The sequence below is a fragment of the Eurosta solidaginis genome, chromosome 5, assembly GCF_040869045.1.
Source record: "Eurosta solidaginis isolate ZX-2024a chromosome 5, ASM4086904v1, whole genome shotgun sequence".
Classification (NCBI taxonomy): Eukaryota; Metazoa; Arthropoda; class Insecta; order Diptera; family Tephritidae; genus Eurosta; species Eurosta solidaginis.
Genome location: NC_090323.1, coordinates 203,894,661 through 203,915,661, shown reverse-complemented (window position 1 = coordinate 203,915,661; position 21,001 = coordinate 203,894,661). Strand labels below are relative to the sequence as shown.

At 37.0% G+C, this 21,001-nt stretch overlaps 2 protein-coding genes across 3 annotated transcripts in view; one reads left to right on the top strand and one right to left on the bottom strand.

The window, feature by feature from the left end:
* UGP (UDP-glucose pyrophosphorylase) overlaps positions 1 to 21,001 on the bottom strand; it is a 65,813-nt gene that overhangs the window by 16,597 nt on the left and 28,215 nt on the right. The window lies entirely within an intron of this gene.
* On the top strand, positions 81 to 7,096 carry LOC137252971 (uncharacterized). Its single transcript, XM_067789149.1, has 3 exons — positions 81 to 322; positions 3,400 to 3,770; positions 6,458 to 7,096. The coding sequence occupies exons 1-3, from the start codon at positions 160 to 162 to the stop codon at positions 7,094 to 7,096; spliced, it is 1,173 nt and encodes a 390-aa protein (XP_067645250.1). The 5' UTR covers positions 81 to 159.

Sequence of the window (21,001 nt, the reverse complement as noted above, 5' to 3'; positions counted from 1 at the left end):
GCAACTTTGCGTAGCAAAAGTAATTTTCATTGACTGAAGTCCACATAACCGAAATATCAAAAAGAAATTTAGTCTTAAATGTGGGTTGAGGACGATTGGAATGTAGTTATTTTAAGATTTGGCGTAGCAGGAAAATATTAGAAAAAAAAAAAAAACAAAATGTGTTATATGCGAAAAATTGGAATTTTGCAAATCCTTTGCCTTATGTTGCTGCTTACTGATGCGGAGCCCAACGAGGAGCAGATCATTACGAAAAGTGTTGAAAAACGCGGTGTAGTGGAAAATATTGGTGAAGGATTGAAGTTTGCGGGACAAATGTTTGGTATGTCAAAATAATATATATTTCCAAATTTTTAAATAAAGCAAGGAAAGCTAAACTTGGGTCAATAGTCATTTGCGCATTTTTAAAACAAAGTGAGAATTGTTAAAAAAAAAATATGCAACAGCATTGCTTTAATGTAAATGCGACGGGTGCATAAGACTGAATCGTGCAACCAACTCTTGAAGAGCTACCCGTGTCGCTGTCCTAGGGGGCACGATCGGTCCTATGTATCCCAAAGACTACACGCCCATTAGCTTAACATGATTTCTGTTCAAAACCTTTGAGAGTCTGAGGTGTGTGTGTAGAGATGTGTATATAAAGTACAGCATATATGGAAAATTGTTCTCCGAAACACAACACGCGTACACCAAAGGCAAGTCGGTAGACATGACACTGCATAGGTTGATTATAAACTTGTAAAAAAGGCTTGGAATACAAGGAGTACTTCTAAGGAGTCTTGAGTTTTATAAGACAATGCCGGTCTTTCAACAATGTCTCTAAACAGGAAACCATGCAGGGTTTTAAGTACATTGAAGTAAATCTAACACTAACCAGATTCATCAACTACATGCTTAATTGCAGGAAGATTATTTCGTAGTGAGGACTATAGGAGGTCACAAAATCGGTGGACAGGGGCACTCCGCAGAGCGGGGTATCACCACCTCTGCTGTGGACACTGATCATCAAGCAGCTGCTCAGGCCGTTCGTGGGACCCGTGGGACCCGTCAAACTTACGGTGTACGCAGATGATGTTGCAGTTGTCTTAAATGGAAAGTACTTTCCAACAATCTAGCCTCGGGTTGAGCGCCCACAAAGAAGACGTTTACTAGGAGGTATTAGATCCCAACTTGGTTGGATATAGTCTTGTTTATTAGGAGGTATTAGATACCAACTTGGTTGGATATAGTCTTGTTTATTAGGAGATATTAGATCCCCACTTGGTCTAAGCCTAAGCTAGGAGAGTGACTGCAGGAGAAATCTTATACCAAATACATATCTAGGAATCATTCAAGATAGCAAGTTATATTGGAAGCTCAACATGAAGGGGAGAATGAGGAAGGCCTCGTCGACACTTTATGCATGTAAAAGAGTGCTGGGGTATACATGCGGTCTATCGCCCTCTCACTCTCATTGGATATTTGCAGCGATTGTAAACCCATCCTATACTATGGAGATAAGGTATATAGGCTACCAATGCTTAGCATAACTGGAGCACTGAAAAATATCCCCGACCGCTGCACTGTATGCCATTCTGCACATTCCAACTGTAGACCTGGGGCGAACAACATAGCGTTAACAACTGCAACAAGATTCTATGTCTCGGGGCAGCTTGAGTGCAGACCATACGGTCATAGAATACCAGTTTTCTACTTGCGCTTCGATGGGTCTCTTAATGACCCGAAAGAAGTGGAAGGTTGGAGCAAGGGCAATCAAATGGCAGACGAAGCGATACACGTGTATACCGATGGTTCCAAAGTAATGGAAGGAGTAGGGTCTACGGTGTACTGCACAGATCACTGTAGGAATTTCATGCGGAAGTACTAGCCGTGACTAAAGGAATAGAAACATTAAAGGAAGATAGCTTAAACTGCAGTCGCGTAAATTTGTGGCAGCCAGGCACAACATAAAAAAATCCCTGGAAGGGATCAAAAACGGGAGAAATATATGTATGTACATCGTTATTTAATTCTAGGGCTTATTGATGGAAATGAAAAAGCGGATGAGCCGACTAAAAAAAGGTGAGCGCTGCTTATGATTGACCGAGCAGGAAAGGCTTGGAACCAAGCGCGGGGCTGCAAAGTGTAGAAGATCATGCGCAGGTTTTACAAACTTAGACTAACAAATTTACTTTTATCATTGAAAAAAAAGAGGACTTTAGGTTCATGATGGGTATTCTAACTGGACACTGTCTTCTGGTATCAAATGCTTTTATATCAGGTATTGTCAGCGGTAGCAGATGTAGGAACTGCGGGTTGGGAGAGGAAGCGATTGCGCATGTTTTGTGCTCGTGCTCTGCGCTCGCGAGGCTTAGACTATAGCTATTAGGATTGGCACAACTATCAGATTTAGAAGCAACAAGTAGCATAGGTACTAGTAAGCTTCTAGTATTTGCCAAGAGGTGGGAGGTTTTTTGTAACACAGGTCCTGGTTTCTGATAGGGGTTTTCAGTTTGGTCGTTGAATAAACTTATGATACCACTATGGACTCGTTGAGTCTGTGTGAGGTTCTTACGGATCAGCGAGTTCAACCTAACCTCACCCCTGTCGGGGCCACTCGAATTTCACTGTAGCCTCAGCGGTGGTACGAAGTGAATGCGAAATTATGCTCCAGCGCGGCGTTAGTGGGATTTAAGGCATGCTTGTCGGAAAAGGCAACTAAAATGCGAATCTCATATCCAGGTGAGCCTTTACATAAACAATTTAATAAACCTCGGATAGGATTTTCTTTTATAATGATGCCCATGCTTAACGTTTCAAGTGCTTTGATTTGAGGGAAAGGTACCAACGTGCGGCTGGTTGATGTTCTTGTAAAGGCAAATGATGGCATCATCACCATACAGAAAAAGCGAAAGGCGCCTTGCGATGTCCACTACAGTGGTGATAAGGAGGGAAGCGCAAGTCGTAGTATCGGCGAGCTCACCTACCACACCGAAGCTTCTGGATTCAGGGAAAGCCCCAACATCTTTTAGAAAAGGTTTGCCTAAGCGTAGTCTACCGAGGAGCTAGTGGTTTGGCAAACACTCTGAGTGTATTTCTACCATTAAAAGCTTCTCAGCGAAAATTGATCTGCCTTTCAGAAGCCATTAGGAGCATCACGCAAATTGGAAAAGAGGTTCGCCCTTAATCTTCTTGGAAGTATTTGATGCCTGTGTTTGTTTTGTTTTAAAAAAATTACCAAATGATGGCACTTTGTTTATATGTGATTTTTTATTAATTAAGTAATTTTTTTAGTTATTTATTAAGTTTAGTTTGTTCAGTACGATTTTCAATTACGATAATTTGTCTTTTCAAATCCGACTTTTTTTTTATTTTTTTTTTTCATTTTTAATATTATTTCGATAAAAATATCGTCCACAGGCATCAACACCGCTGCTGATGTAGCAAATTTAGTAGCAATGGCATTTTCCAAAACCAAACCAAACTTTATGTCAATGTTTCAAACAAAACAAAAACAACCAAGCAATGATGATAGTGAAGCTGAAGCATCCCAGCAGGAAAATAGTTCACAGGAAAAACAAGCGTCGATGAAAAATGAGCATCGTCAAAAACAATATCACCAACAACAATCACAAGAGCAGAACGAAAGTGATGAAGAGCCCAGACAACCGTCAACTAAGCAAGAATTTAGCCCAACTCGTTTTGTGGCAGGTGTATTACGTATGATTGGCTTTGATGCCAGCAAATTGGGTGCATTGGCATTGAATGCAATTGTAATGATTGCAGAGGCGGTAAGTGGCATGAAAATATAACAACACACGTACACTGTGGCTCATTTCCTGAGTGTCTTTCAGATTTTCTTCCATAAAAATATTACAACTTTTTTTTTGAAGTACAAATTTTGAAAATTTTATTCAAATTTTAAAAAACTTCCCGAATTATCGTACGGTTTGACGACCGCCGTAGTGTGGTAGCGTGTTTCGCCTACCACTCCGAAGATCCTGCATTCAACGCCCGGACAAACCAACATAAAAATATTTAGAAACACGTTTTTTCAGGTAAAAAAAAACGTCTTTTTAAAGAGTGGTCGGCAGTGATTTGGCAAATACTCCGAGTGTATTTCTGCCATGAAAAGCGTTTCAGTGAAAACTCATCTGCCTTGCAGATGCCGCTCGTATTCGGCGTAAAACATGCAATTCCGAACCCGCCAATTTGTAGGAAGAACAAGGGTGTCTAATTTCGGATGTAACCGAACATTAGATACTCAGCGTGAGCTTCAATTGTACAGTTCATTTCATTTAAAAAAATGTCTCTCAATTTCTCAACTATTTTTCGCCAAGATATAGCTTATTTTTCTAGTCTACGGCCTTTTAAAACTTCTATATATATAAAAGCAGGCGTGGCCTTTAATCGATCCCGTCCATTTTTACTAGAAATATTTTCTGCTATAAGGAAAATATGTGTACCCAATTTTATTGCGATAAGTTAATTTTTCTTCGAGTCATGGCTCCCGAAACATAGAAAATTGCTTAGTAAAAAAAGGGACAGTGTCACGCCCATTTTACATTTTTTTTATTATTTTCTAACTTATTCTTATAATTCCATTTAGAAAGTAAAATACCATTAATATTAAGATCTTTTTCGCTTATTATATTCGTCTACGACCCTTTTAAAAGTATTTTATATAAATGTGAGTTGTCCTCAACCGATCTCGTCCATTTTTTCTAGAAATATTTCCTGCTATTCAGAACATATGTGTACCCAATCTTATCACCATCCGGTAATTTTTCTTCGAGTTATGGCTCCCGAAATATAGAAAATTACTTAGGTGCCACGGCCATTTTCAAAAATTTTAATTTTTTCCTAATTCTTGTTATAATTCCACTGGGGAAAAGAAATATAGTTGATATACAGCTCTTTTTTGCAAATATAAAGCTTATTTGATTCGTCCACGACCCCTTTAAAAATTTTTTATATAAAAATGGGCCTGGTCGTTAACCGATTTCTTTAGTTTTTCTTCGAAGCATTCGTAAAAGTAAAGGCAGGCTCTCTGCTGAATTATGTTATGATAGTGTAAGGAATTTAGGGAAACTCAACTTATTTTACCTTCTGCTAACGTTCGTATCGCTAAACTGTTGGATAAATAACTTCAATATTCAATAATGCAAAAATGGTATTTATTAGGCTACTTTGAAAGTACTTCACAATAACACTTAACTTCACAACTGATAGCGTTCTTAAATCAAACTGATTACGGACTACTCAGCTTCTGCTGCTTTTATACTCTCTGCCTAAATGTCTAGACGTTTCTTCTTCTAGAATCCTTTACCTGGTCACCAGCCATACGTGCGTGTTTTTGTAGAGTGTATCCATATGCGTGTGTATATGTGAGCGAAGTAGTAGCTGATGATGACATGCGTTTGTGAGTATCTCTCTGCTGCTTGTATTAATATTCGTCACAATAGGTTTAACGGTTTTTGAAGGGTCATATTTTCTCGTGTAAATCAAAATAACAATCATATAGAGTATTCATTCACTTTAGTGAGTGACAGTAACCCTGAATGTCTTTATGAAATTTTAGGTATTATCTAGTGGTGGCTGAATGTTAAGCGCCAATTATGTAAGTAAGTAAGGCTGAATGTGAGCGACTGCGATGCAAAGTGTCACGGCGTCATACATAATCTGGCCCTAAAATAACACTGCAGTAAAGGTATTTTCGCAAAGGTATAATAATATAAAAGTATAACCGTCTTCGGTGCTTCCAAACCTCTTTTATATTAAAGTGGGCGTGGCGCTTATCCGATTTCTTAAATTTTTTGCAATATTATTTAGGGTTATAAGCAAAATGTGCCAAGTGGTATTCGAGTTATGGTTCCTGATATGTACGTACGAAAATGCTGGGTCAGAAGTGGGCTGTGCCACGCCCATATGACCAGACCGCTTTTTGTAAATTTAAATTGGAGGTTGATATTTCAAACTATTTCTTTATTGGAGCCGCAGTATTTACCGAACAATCAAGTTTTAGGTGTTTCCCAAAATTGTATATATACATGAAATGGGCGTGGTTATCGTCCGATTTCGTTCGGACGGATGGGCGGTGCCAGCTTAAACCCAGTTCTCCACTGGCACTCTACGTGTAGATGAGAAACGAGCTACTTTATGAGGCTCAAGTATGCATGGATTTCTTTTTTTACTCTATGTAAAATTAAAAACAACTGGAATTGTTAGAGCAAAATATCCGAGCTACTGGGTCGATTTCTTTAATTGAAGTTTTAAAACGACAACAGGGCGCAAGATGAGTTTAGGTGATCTTCCACTCAGCCGGCTATATGTGGAAAGCTTGAATGTGTTAAATTAACAGAAGAAACGCATACTTGAAATAAAATATAACATGGTTTTGAGCCACTGTAAATAACAATCTTACTCTTATAACTGACTTTCTCATATTCTTTCCGTTCCATATACCACAATAATTTAGATCGGCAGTGTGTTTATGCCACCAGCAACACGTGCCAGTGATGGTTATCCACCTTCAGCAGCTTACGACAACGATGATGAAGGCGTACCGGAAGCTTTATCTCGTGGTAATCGAGAAACCCATCAGCCGCGCAAGTTACGTGAAGGTACACCAATCGATTGGTATTTAGAAAATCCAAATGAAAGAATGAGTCGGTTATTGAATGATGCTTTAGATTCACAACTAACCGAGCGTATTACGGAAATGATTGAACGTGTTGAAGAGAAGCAAGGTGGACAAGCTGGTTGTATAAAGTTGTTGATGTGCAAGAGTTCACCGATTATTTGGGGCATGCAAAGAGCGGTGAGTGAGCGTGTAACTGGTAGATCATCGAACATAACCAATGAGAATGCGAGTGAAGAGCAGGAAAAGGAGAAGAAAGCGAAGTCGCAGAAAAAACTATTTTCCGCTGAAGGATTGTTTGCCTATTTTCCGACAATGGATGAGTTTCGTAAACATGGCGATGTATGTGATGAGCGTTTTGGCAAACAATGTAATGTGGGTGCTGGTGCTAATGGTGCCGAAGAGAAGGGCACGAATAAACGTACGGAGAAAGAAAACACCGATGATAGTAGGAATGCAGGAAAGAAAGGAGAATAGAAATAAATTTTTAGTTATTTAAGACGTTTACGAATTAAATATAAGATAACATTTCAAGCCTTTGTTCCGAAAGTATCTCGAAATTATCCTGTAACTATACGGAAACCGTATACTTTTCCTAAATTATCTAGAGCAAAAATCTATATGAACCATATAAATATGAAAGCTCGGATCTCTGGATGTTCAAATATTTTCCTTTGTGGTGCGTTTGAGCCAAAAAAAAAATTTATGAAATTAGGCAAAAATAGCTAATAGTCTGGAAGGATCTACTGACTATTTTCGCCCCTCCTGGGAAGAGTTAATTACTAAATGATTCATAGATGGTCGAAACCTATCCGGAAGTCGCCCTGAAATGATAACGAAAATAGGCCCAAAACTGTTCCGATACAGATCCAGATCAATCCCAAAATGATCCTTAAATAATCCTGAAAAAGTCCCAAGCGAAAGCATTTTTGGTATGGGACCAGTAGCGAAATAGTCCTGCAACAAAGCAGTCTCGAATACAAAGCCGAAACAGTCGCGAATAAATTCAGAGAATATATCGAAAACAATCTTTAGGTGGTTTTGAAATGATCTATTCTGAAATGATTGGAATGTATTCCCGAAAATATCACGAATCAGTAAAAAAAACTTCGAAGCGTCGTCGAAGTGATTGATGATTGTCCGAAAAACATTTCCGAAACTATCCAGCACATATTCCGAAATATCCCAAAATTTATTCTAAAATACTTCTGAAAAAATGTCGGTATGATCCGGGATAGTACCGCAGTCATCGTTCCGGAATATTCACGAAGTAATACAGATATATCTATAGTCATCCCAAAAAAAACCAAAATTGATACCTAAATGTGCGAATATATGATTGTCTCTAGCCTAAACAAGAAAAGTGGAATCCATCTCCCCCCCCCCCCCCCCCCCCCCCGCAAATACCTGCGGATAGCTTCACAATCAGTCAGCCACCGCGATTTCTTCGAAGTTGTCGCAGTGACAAAAAAAAACAGGAACATGAATATTTGCCGACTCTAGAACTTACAAGCGAACACCTTGAAAAGTTACAAATTCTATAACCTAACGCAAATAAAATTGGTTTGTCCAAGTTGTCTACACTTGACAGAAGTTATCATTGATAAGCTTTTGTGGCTTACGATATTTGCTCGCCAAATCATATAGACCGTTCAGCTCAATTGCAAAAGACTCGTAATACTATGTTCAAACAGAAAAATAAATTGAGGCTATTTCGATTTAACTTGAGTGGTGTTCATACAACTCTATTTAGCTTACACAATAGTAATTTGATAGCTGGTTGGCTCATCTCTACAGTAAGAACATATCTTTGTTGAGACTGTCAAAATGTGCGTGTTGGTATTAGGTGCATGGAATGAAATGAAAACATAAAACTTTGAAATGTATGTGTGTTGTAAGAAAATGTGTTCAATGTTTTGGCTTCATTTTGATTTTGCCATCTTCTTTTGACAGTCCCTACTCCAGTGAAATGAAAGACATAAAATCAGCTGATGAGATGAGCCAACCATATAGTTCAACCATGCGAAACTGACTTTTAATATACTCAATAAACACACTTTACAATGTTACATTTGCAGTTTGAAGCAATTTATTACGCAATTTTTTTTAAATTGGCAATTTATTATTACAATTTATTATATGACAAATTGCGTAATAAATTGCCCAAATAGTATAAATTGCCAATTTGGTGTGTGTTTGAACCTAGTATAATGCCCATAGCTCACTTGTAAAACACAATACACGTCAATGAAAGATAATAAAATGTTACATTTTCTTGTTTACATTACATTATTTACTCATTACCTACTTGAACCAAGTTGTTATTTAAACAAGTAAGGAAGGTTAAGTTCGGGTGTAACCGAACATTACATACTCAGTTGAGAGCTATGGTGACAACATAAGGGAAAATAACCATGTAGGAAAATGAACCGAGGGAAAACCTGGAATGTGTTTGTATGACATGCATATCAAATGAAAGGCATTAAAGAGTATTTTATGAGGGAGTGGGCCATAGTTCTATAGGTGGACGCCATTTAGGGATATAGCCATAAAGGTGGATCAGGGTTGACTCTAGAATGCGTTTGTACAATATTGTTATCAAATGAAAGGTGTTAATGAGTATTTTAAAAGGGAGTAATCCTTAGTTCCATAGGTGGACGCCGTTTCGAGATATCGCCATAAAGGTGGACCAGGGGTGACCCTAGAATTTGTTTGTACAATATGGGCATCAAACGAATGGTGTTAATGAGTATTTTAAAAGGGAGTGGGCCTTAGTTCTATAGGTGGATGCCGTTTCGAAATATCGCCATAAGAGTGGACCAGGGGTGACTCTAGAATATGTTTGTACGATATGGGTATCAAATTTTAAGGTATTAATGAGGGTTTTAAAAGGGAGTGATGGTTGTTGTATAGGTGGTCACCTTTTCGAGATATCGCCATAAAGGTGGATCAGGGGTGACTCTAGAATGAGTTTGTACGATATGGGTATCAAATGAAAGGTGTTAATGAGTATTTGAAAAGGGAGTAATACTAAGTTCCATAGGTGGACGCCGTTTCGAGATATCGCCATAAAGGTGGACCAGGGGTGACCCTAGAATTTGTTTGTACAATATGGGTATCAAAAGAAAGGTGTTAATGAGTATTTTAAAAGGGAGTAATCCTTAGTTCCATAGGTGGACGCCGTTTCGAGATATCGCCACAAAGGTGGGCCAGGGGTGACTCTAGAATTCGTTTGTAAAATATGGGTATCAAACGAAAGGAGTTAATGAGTATTTTAAAAGGGAGTGGGTCTTAGTTCTATAGGTGGACGCCTTTTCGAGGTATCGCAATAAAGGTGGACCAGGGGTGACTCTAGACTTTGTTTGTGCGATATAGGTATCAAATGAAAGGTGTTAATGAGTATTTTTAAAAGGGAGTGGGCCTTCGTTCTTTGGTGTTCGCCTTTTCGAGATATCGCCATAAAGGTGGACCAGGGGTGACTTTAGAATATGTGTGTACGATATGGGTATCAAATGAAAGGTGTTAATGAGTATTTTAAAAGGGCGTGGGGCTTAGTTCTATAGGTGGACGCCTTTTCGAGATATCGCCATAAAGGTGGACCAGGGGTGACTCTAGAATGAGTTTGTACGATATGGGTATCAAATTAAAGGCATTAATGAGAGTTTTAAACGCGAGTGGTGGTAGTTGTATATGTGAAGGCGTTTTCCAGATATCGACCAAAATGTGGACCAGGGTGACCCAGAACATTATCTGTTGGATACCGCTAATTTATTTATATATGTAATACCTTCAAAGACTTTAAGGGTTTTTTATTTCGCCCCGCAGAACTTTTTCATTTTCTTCTACTTAATATGGTAGGTGTCACAACCATTTTATAAAGTTTTTTCTGAAGTTATATTTCGCGTCAATAAAACAATCCAATTACCTTACCATGTTTCATCCCTTTTTTCGTATTTGGTATAGAATTATGACATTTTTTTCATTTTTCGTAATTTTCGAAATCGAAAAAGTGGGCGTGGTCATAGTCGGATATCGTTCATTTTTCATACCAAAATAAAGTGAGTTCAAGTAAGCACGTGAACTAAGTTCATTAAAGATATGTCGATTTTTGCTCAAGTTATCGTGTTAACGGCCATGCGGAAGGACAGACGGACGACTGTGTATAAAAACTGGGCGTGGCATCAACCGATTCCACCCATTTTCACAGAAAACAGTTAACGTCATAAAATCTATGCCCCTACCAAATTTCAAAAGGATTGGTTAATTTTTGTTCGACTTATGGCGTTAAAAGTATCCTAGACAAATTAAATGAAAAAGGGCGGAGCCACCCCCATTTTGAAAATTTCTTTTATTTTTGTATTTTGTTGCACCACATCATTACTGGAGTTGAATGTTGACATAATTTACTTATATACTGTAAAGATATTACATTTTTTGTTAAAATTTTACTTTAAAAAAAATTTTTTTTTAAAGTGGGCGTGGTCCTTCTCCGATTTTGCTAATTTTTATTAAGCGTACATATAGTAATAGGAGTAACGTTCCTGCCAAATTTCATCATGATATCTTCAACGACTGCCAAATTACAGCTTGCAAAATTTTTAAATTACCTTCTTTTAAAAGTGGGCGGTGCCACGCCCATTGTCCAAAATTTTACTAATTTTCTATTCTGCGTCATAAGTTCAACTCATCTACCAAGTTTCGTCGCTTTATCTGTCTTTTGTAATGAATTATCGCACTTTTTCGGTTTTTCGAAATTTTCGATATCGAAAAAGTGGGCGTGGTTATAGTCCGATATCGTTCATTTTAAATAGCGATCTGAGATGAGTGCTCAGGAACCTACATACCAAATTTCATCAAGATACCTCAAAATTTACTCAAGTTATCGTGTTAACGGACGGACGGACGGACATGGCTCAATCAAATTTTTTTTCGATCCTGATTATTTTGATATATGGAAGTCTATATCTATCTCGATTCCTTTATATATGTACAACCAACCGTTATCCAATCAAACTTAATATACTCTGTGAGCTCTGCTCAACTGAGTATAAAAAAAAGTTTGCACCCTTGCACCCTGCACAGTTGAGCAGAGCTCACAGAGTATATTAAGTTTGATTGGATAACGGTTGGTTGTACATATATAAAGGAATCGAGATAGATATAGCCTTCCATATATCAAAATAATCAGGATCGAAAAAAAAATTGATTGAGCCATGTCCGTCAGATAAAGCGACGAAACTTGGTAGATGAGTTGAATTTATGACGCAGAATAGAAAATTAGTAAAATTTTGGACAATGGGCGTGGCACCGCCCACTTTTAAAAGAAGGTAATTTAAAACTTTTGCAAGCCGTGATTTGTCAGTCGTTGAAGATATCATGATGAAATTTGGCAGGGACGTTACTCCTATTACTATATGTACGCCTAATAAAAATTAGCAAAATCGGAGAAGGACCACGCCCACTTTAAAAAAAATTTTTTTTTAAGTAAAATTTTAACAAAAAATTTAATATCTTTACAGTATATAAGTAAATTATGTCAACATTCAACTCCAGTAATGATATGGTGCAACAAAATACAAAAATAAAAGAAAATTTCAAAATGGGCGTGGCTCCGCCCTTTTTCATTTAATTCGTCTAGGATACTTTTAACGCCATAAGTCAAACAAAAATTAACCAATCCTTTTGAAATTTGGTAGGGGCATAGATTTTATGATGTTAACTGTTTTCTGTGAAAACGGGCGAAATCGGTTGATGCCACGCCCAGTTTTTATACTCAGTCGTTCGTCTGTCCTTCCGCATGGCCGTTAACACGAAAACTTGAGCAAAAATCGACATATCTTTAATGAACTTAGTTCACGTACTTACTTGAACTCACTTTATCTTGGTATTAAAAATGAACGAAATCCGACAATGACCACGCCCACTTTTTCGATATCGAAAATTACGAAAAATGAAAAAATGCCATAATTCTATACCAAATACGAAAAAAGGGATGAAACATGGTAATTGGATTGGTTTATTGACGCGAAATATAACTTTAGAAAAAACTTTATAAAATGGTTGTGACACCTACCATATTAAGTAGAAGAAAATGAAAAAGTTCTGCAGGGCGAAATAAAAAACCCTTAAAATCTTGGCAGGTATTACATATATAAATAAATTAGCGCTATCCAACAGATGATGTTCTGGGTCACCCTGGTCCACATTTTGGTCGATATCTGGAAAACGCCTTCACATATACAACTACCACCACTCCCTTTTAAAACTCTCATTAGTATCTTTAATTTGATACCCATATCGTACAAACACATTCTAGAGTCACCCTTGGTTCACCTTTATGGCGATATCTCGAAAAGGCGTCCACCTATAGAACTAAGCCTCACGCCCTTTTAAAATACTCATTAACACCTTTCATTTGATACCCATATCGTACAAACAAAGTCTAGAGTCACCCCTGGTCCACCTTTATTGCGATACCTCGAAAAGGCGTCCACCTATAGAACTAAGGCCCCCTCCCTTTTAAAATACTCATTAACACCTTTCGTTTGATACCCATATTGCACAAACGAATTCTAGAGTCACCCCTAGTCCACCTTTATGGCGGTATCTCGAAACGGCGTCCACCTATGGAACTAAGGATTACTCCCTTTTAAAATACTCATTAACAACTTTCTTTTGATACCCATATTGTACAAACAAATTCTAGGGTCACCCCTGCTCCACCTTTATGGCGATATCTCGAAACGGCGTCCACCTATGGAACTAATGATTACTCCCTTTTAAAATACTCATTAACACCTTTCTTTTGATACCCATATTGTACAAACAAATTCTAGGGTCACCCCTGCTCCACCTTTGTGGCGATATCTCGAAAATGCGACCACCTATACAACAACCACCACTCCCTTTTAAAACCCTAATTAATACCTTTAATTTGATACCCATATCATACAAACACATTCTAGAGTCACCCCTGGTCCACCTTTATGGCGATATTTCGAAACGGCGTCCACCTATAGAACTAAGGCCCACTCCCTTTAAAATACTCATTAACACCTCTCGTTAGATGCCCATATTGTTCAAACAAATTCTAGGGTCACCCCTGGTCCACCTTTTTGGCGATATCTCGAAACGGCGTCCACCTATGGAACTAAGGATTACTCCCTTTTAAAATACTCATTAACACCTTTCTTTTGATACCCATATTGTACAAACAAATTCTAGGGTCACCCCTGGTCCACCTTTATGGCGATATCTCGAAACGGCGTCCACCTATGGAACTAAGGATTACTCGCTTTTAAAATACTCATTAACACCTTTCATCGCCTTTATGGCGATATATCGAAAAGGCGACCACCTATACAACAACCACCACTCCCTTTTAAAACCCTCATTAATACCTTTAATTTGATACCCATATCATACAAACACATTCTAGAGTCACCCCTGGTCCACCTTTATGGCGATATTTCGAAACGGCGTCCACCTATAGAACTAAGGCCCACTCCCTTTAAAATACTCATTAACACCTCTCGTTAGATGCCCATATTGTTCAAACAAATTCTAGGGTCACCCCTGGTCCACCTTTTTGGCGATATCTCGAAACGGCGTCCACCTATGGAACTAAGGATTACTCCCTTTTAAAATACTCATTAACACCTTTCTTTTGATACCCATATTGTACAAACAAATTCTAGGGTCACCCCTGGTCCACCTTTTTGGCGATATCTCGAAACGGCGTCCACCTATGGAACTAAGGATTACTCCCTTTTAAAATACTCATTAACACCTTTCTTTTGATACCCATATTGTACAAACAAATTCTAGGGTCACCCCTGGTCCAGCTTTATGGCGATATCTCGAAACGGCGTCCACCTATGGAACTAAGGATTACTCCCTTTTAAAATACTCATTAACACCTTTCTTTTGATACCCATATTGTACAAAGAAATTCTAGGGTCACCCCTGGTCCACCTTTATGGCGATATCTCGAAACGGCGTCCACCTATGGAACTAAGGATTACTCCCTTTTAAAATACTCATTAACACCTTTCATTTGATTCCCATATCGTACAAACGCATTCTAGAGTCAACCCTGATCCACCTTTATTTCTATATCCCTAAATGGCGTCCACCTATAGAACTATGGCCCACTCCCTCATAAAATACTCTTTAATGCCTTTCATTTGATACACATGTCATACAAACACATTCCAGGGTTTCCCTCGGTTCATTTTCCTACATGGTTATTTTCCCTTATGTTGTCACCATAGCTCTCAACTGAGTATGTAATGTTCGGTTACACCCGAACTTAACCTTCCTTACTAGTTTTATTTTCACTTAACCTTGCTTAGGTCACTACATATTTATTTTTATAGCGCCACAATTTATTTACGTAACTAAAAATAAATATAATCAAAAATTTCCAAGTCCCAGCAAATACTGATAAGATTCATAATCAAATTTAGAACGCTCTAGATACTACAGACACTACAGATGTAGTCGAAATATCGTTATTGCGATTGATGGAATTTTTGTGTTATTCATTAAATCATTATTGAGAAAATCACGCAAGTCACATAATCTTAGAGCAAACTATAGGTAATTAGAAATAAGTGGAGAAATGAGTTACACATGATTGTATCTTTTAGAGGTAGTAAGGACCACACTCAACTTATCAGATAGCTTGTGAGGCTCGGGTTACCTTATTTATAACTCATCAAATGCAATTCAACGGATCTGGCGCCTGAGCAAGTACCTGCTGAAATGCAGGATGCCGCTGGGAGATTGTTCTAGCTTTCAACTACAGATAAAATGTATGAGTAGTTTCATTAGAGTTAATATACACAAATCTTCATCCGCACATTATTATTTTACGATGAAAAGCTAGTTTTTTGCATCCCTGTGACGCATATAGCTGAGTCATCTTGATAACCTTCTGCGCCAAGATGATTATTTTCAACACATGGCGGAACCATACAAGTTGGCAGCAGGGTCACAAACATAAAGAAAAATGCCATGTATTTTGTTTTTGTAAAACGATGGTCTAATAACAAAGTCGTACGGCGCATGAAGTTGAAGTGTCAAATCATATTAAAAAACTACCAATCAGCTGATTTCCGGCGGTCACCTATGCCACCATGTTTCAACATATGAAGAAGTTCGCTTTTATCTATAGAATTCACAAAAGCGGAAATAGTACAAACTCTAAATGTCATCCCCTATCAGCCATTATTGAGTCAGTTGCTCTTCCTAGCTCCAAACTGATTTATCTTCTCTTTAACATTGATATCGCCTTGCTAATAATAACTTGTTCTACAGCGGAATATTTTGGATATCATATATACGGTATTCAGGTTCGTTAAACCTTTTAAATTTTTACTGTAAGAGTACTTATTGCAGATTCCGTGGTTTTACTTGTTCATGATTTATTCCTGTATAGGGGAGTTTCTTTGGATTGTTTCCAAGTATATTGATCTAAATTTTCGATTTTCGCCGACTATTGGATGACTTTCACCGGAGTCCAGATGTTAGATTTGTATCTCAGTGCAGATATACCTCGCCCCTCGACCTTTTTGAAGACGCAGTGGTTTCAAAAGATTAGTCATTTTATGACCATGTTCGTTACAATCAGCTCCATGAGGACTTGCATATATGTTGATTGAGAGTTTAGATGTGCTCTTCCGAATCCTCACAATCGTTTCATGGGCCATCTTAACATCCCATAAGAGATTATATTCTATTCTAGCGCGCTCAGTACTGAAGCTCACAGTCAACGAGCTAATTGGACCTTATCAGAGTTGCTTCAATACTAAGTAAGTCTACTATGTAATAGATTTTCACAATGGGTTTAATCTTGGATCTGTGGTAGAAACCATATCACTTTGGGCCGCGTGATATGGGGTAATGTGATGTGTTATGATGATATGGCAAAGAAACAAATTAATTTTGCTGGCAAGAATTTAACGGAAATATTAAGATAACGATAAAGGAACTAGGTATGACGCTTATCGAACCTGTCAGACGGTTTGATAAATTTCGTCAAGTCTTTTAAGATATCCATTGACGGATCGATCATGCAGTAATGCCTGGCATCACTTAAAGCGGGGCCTTGTATTTAGCTTAGATTCATCTGTATGGAGGAAGTCGGTTTAAGTGGAAACACACTAAACAGCCATTCTGTTCCAGTCCACGCTTATTAAAAAGATAGGTTAAAGTTTCTTTTTGATAAAAATCTTATCATTTTCATATTAATATTCCACTCTTTGTTTCATTAAAAAAAAATAGTATATAACTTTGTACTTATACAGTATTTATTTTTATTTAAAGCAGCGCAATTATCAATTGACTTATCAATGTCTCCTATGATGTAATGCTTGAGTGGAGATAGAAGCAATTAGGGATACCGTCTACAAACATTTTCATTAGACTGTTTCAGAAAGCAAAGAAAACTGTTTATTAAAATATCTCTATCTAAAAGATCTCTTTATTGTGATTGTTCTCTTTAAATGAGGCAAATTTAGCATAGATTGAGAAAAACCTTGAAGTTTTTTATACAACTTAGGGGAAATGAATAAATGCGTAGAGGAAAAATTTCATCTTGAGTTTTTTTCAACTAATCGTCTCAAATATTACAAACCTTTCTTAGCCTTACTTTTAAATTAATTTCCTAAAAACCAATAGTGCCTTATGGCGGATTCCGACTAAGCGCACCCAAATTCATGGGAGTATTTGTATGTATCGCATTACCAGATGCACCAATTTCTTTTATGTAGCAGAAAATAAAATATATTTGGATGGGTAGCTTCGAAAAAGGATGAACACTATTTTTCCTAAAAGATCAATCTCTAAAAAAATTTGTTTTGTTCTGATTCCCAGTCGAATTTGCACAGCATTATTTCATCCGCTTTTGAAATGAAGAAAAAGTGGTTTTTTGAGTTGGTCTAATCTGTATGTAGGCATGTGCGTAGGGTGCTATATAGAACAACAGTGCTTGTCATTCGATTTGATTGGAGCGTGTGAGACGGTTCAATTAAAAATATAGCTTTTATGACAAATTATACAAAGCGATTGGGAGCAGGTATCGCGTATTCCTGATCAGATTCTTTATTAGCAAAAAAACTGTGCTAAAAAATTTTCCATAAATTCCGTCGAGGGTACCAAGTACTCGGTACTTCGATGTGTAAACATACAGCTGTACGTTTAGAAAACTTATGTTTTTAAATTATCTAGAGCACACTCAGGAATTAAAGCTTAAGCTAACTTTACCAGAAACAAATACTTTCGAACTTTCTATGAAGAGCTTCGTCAGGTTCTTATCTGTAACAACCGATACCAATAAGTTTTTGTTTTACTATCGCCTGGTGAATTATGATCGTCGAGTTACCGGTTCGTTATCGGCTTGTCATCGCCGAGTAATCGCTTTTCATTTGTTTCTTAGTGGCTTCTCATCGACGGTGTCATCGATTTTATTATGAACTTTTATCGCTATCTGTTTTATTTAAAACCGACGAGTCGCCATTAACAAATGGATAACGCGCCAAACACAAATTGATAGCGCTTCGATAAGAATCCCTTTAACTTTTCGATAGCAAATTGACAACGAATCGATAGCTTGTCGATATCAAATCGATAGCTTTTTGATAACATATCAATAACTTTTCGTTAATAATGAATAATTTTTCGATAATAAATTGAGAATTTTTTGATAACATAACGATAACTTTCGATAACAAATATAACAAATCTTGTTTCTGATTTCTTTTCGATGATAACTCAATGACGATTAGGTAACTTTTAGATAAAAAATCGATACATTTTGTAAAACATCGATAACTTTTCGATAAATAATGGATAACTTTTCTATAAATAACAAATCGATTACCTTCGACATCTTTTTGATAAAGAAAAGGTGACGTTTTGATGAATAGTCGATACATTTTCGATAGTAAATCGATAACTCCATCATCATATGATAAGATATTGACAACTTTTCTATAAATAATCTATAACTTTTCGATAACAAATCTGATAAACTTGGTAATCGATAGAAAATGGATAACACTCCGATAACAAATCGATAACTCGTAACGTCGTCGATAACACCTCTATTACAAAACTTTCTTCCCCTTTCCCCTTCCCGTCCCTACCCTTCCCATTCCTTCCTTTCCTATCCTTTCCTTGTCTTGATTTGCTGTATGCTTTGCTCATATCAACTATACTACATTGTAGTGACTACATTCTGCATTGCCCCATACAGCATAATAATCCTTTACACTAAGCCTACCCTCTTACATTACGCTTCCGGATTCCCCATATCCTGAGCAAACATTTTAACACGTCAGAAAATGCTTTATTAAGCTGTACGACAGAGCACAGATGTGATTGTAGTGTGGGGAGAGACAGGTAGCTTGGTGGACACTACATATAGCATATTGCTGGTCACGACGAAACTAATCAATCTCTTCCCATTGGCTACAGCACCAAAGTTAAATTCCTTGCCTGTGGTGCTTTTTTACAAAAGCAATCGTCATCTACCTCTCAGAGCAAGCGCAAGCCACTCGATTGGGTGAGCACGCCAGGTTTAATACGTCATTCTTATTAGAGCTTACGATTTCTTCTCGAACACAAGCGAGATTTTCGAGACCTGAGAAATCTAGAAATCGGCTTCTCACGAGATTCTCGTGTCTCGAAGTACTCGTAAATCTCGCGAGCTTCTCGACATAAACTTAATTGCTGTATGGACAGTATTTATATACTTGATTTTTTTAAGTTGTGAATTTTGAACATTTAACTCAAAACATTTTTATTATACTACATGCATATAATTTTGTTCACAATATTTCATTTTTTAAACGAAACATCGAGAATATGGCTTCTCGCGAGATTCTCGAATCTCGAAATACTCCTAATACTCGCGAGCTTCTCGACTTTAAATTCTCACGAGATTTTCGAATCTCGAAATACTCGTAATACTCCCGAGCTTCTCGACTTTCAATTCAGTCGCTGCATTGACAGTATTCTATACATTTCGGTATTTTTTAGTTGTGGTTTTGTGGAAATTTTCGCTTGTGCACCAAAAGAAATCGTAAGCTCTATATAAAACAGCCAATAAATCGATTAAATTCAATGTCGAGAAGCTCGCGAGCCTTACGAGTCGAGAATCTCACGAGAAATCTCTTCTCGAACAAGTTCGAGAAATCGTAAGCTCTAGTTCTTATTAAATTGAACCTATCAGCCTTAAATACTTTTCTATAGCAACAATAAATACCGGCATTTTAATAAATATTTACATGCATATACATTTTTAAATATGCATTCATGTTTGTCATGCCACCATTCAGTTACATAATCAATTGGTAATTGGTAATAGAATGTAATATTTTGACAGCATGTAAAGTAACTTTGCTTCCGAAAAAAAAAATTTGCAACGAAAATTAAGTAACCTAACCTTTATTCAATTTAAAAAGGGATACAGTTAAAAATAGATTGTAACCAGATTAGGCGCTAAAAATGAACCGGATCCATACTGGAATACTCAATCAAAATCATTGTTGAGGATAAAAAGTTACTCATACGACATGTCGAACCCACCTTAAACTTTCCCATAAGGGCGAATTAGGAAAAACCTTCGCTTTCTACTCCCGTTGGCCATATTTTAATTAACAACTAAAGCAGATTAATATTTTACTTTCACTATTTAATGACACATACATACATACGTTCCCATAATTTTATTTCAATAAAATATTGTTTTTATATACCACAAAAATTAGTTCTACTTCAATGCGCCATGTAAGTACAATTGGCGTGCTATAAAAACACGTCTGCGCTTATGTAAATACTTATTGGCATTAATAGCATTTCAAATATATTAGCAATACATTTTGGCATTCAAATGCCGGCAAATAAAACCACATAAATAAACACAGTAAAATGGAAAACCAATATTTGGATTTGATAACACGAAATAGGTGAGCTTAGGGCACGTTTGTCATTAGCAGTGTTGCCAGAGATTTTCAGAAAAAAGGCTAGATTGAAAAAAATAAAATGCTATAAAAGGCTAATAAAACGCTAAGAAAAAATCTAAAAGTTTAAGGCAGCTTTCTAAGCATTTTATAAATTTTTTCATAACAGACATAACAGAATAAAAATTTAAATTAATTTTTACTCAAATTTCATAAGATGCTAAGTGTGTTTTAATTTAAAAGGGATACATGATAAATAAAACTCCACTATAGTCTATAAGTTTTCGTAATATGTTTGAGGTAAATGGTTTTTTATTTGCAAAATAAGAATGAATAAAACTATTTTCATTTTAAAGAACCTATGAAAGATGTAAACTCTACGTTCCACACAGCCTGCGAACCTCGTTTTCAAGAT

Bases quoted from the DNA above. Each gene is read 5' to 3' on its own strand.
- LOC137252971 (XM_067789149.1), top strand. From the start codon at position 160: ATGTGTTATATGCGAAAAATTGGAATTTTGCAAATCCTTTGCCTTATG. The intron at 323-3,399 runs GTATGTCAAAAT...TATCGTCCACAG, and splicing joins GTTTGCGGGACAAATGTTTG to GCATCAACACCGCTGCTGAT. The intron at 3,771-6,457 runs GTAAGTGGCATG...ACAATAATTTAG, and splicing joins TTGTAATGATTGCAGAGGCG to ATCGGCAGTGTGTTTATGCC.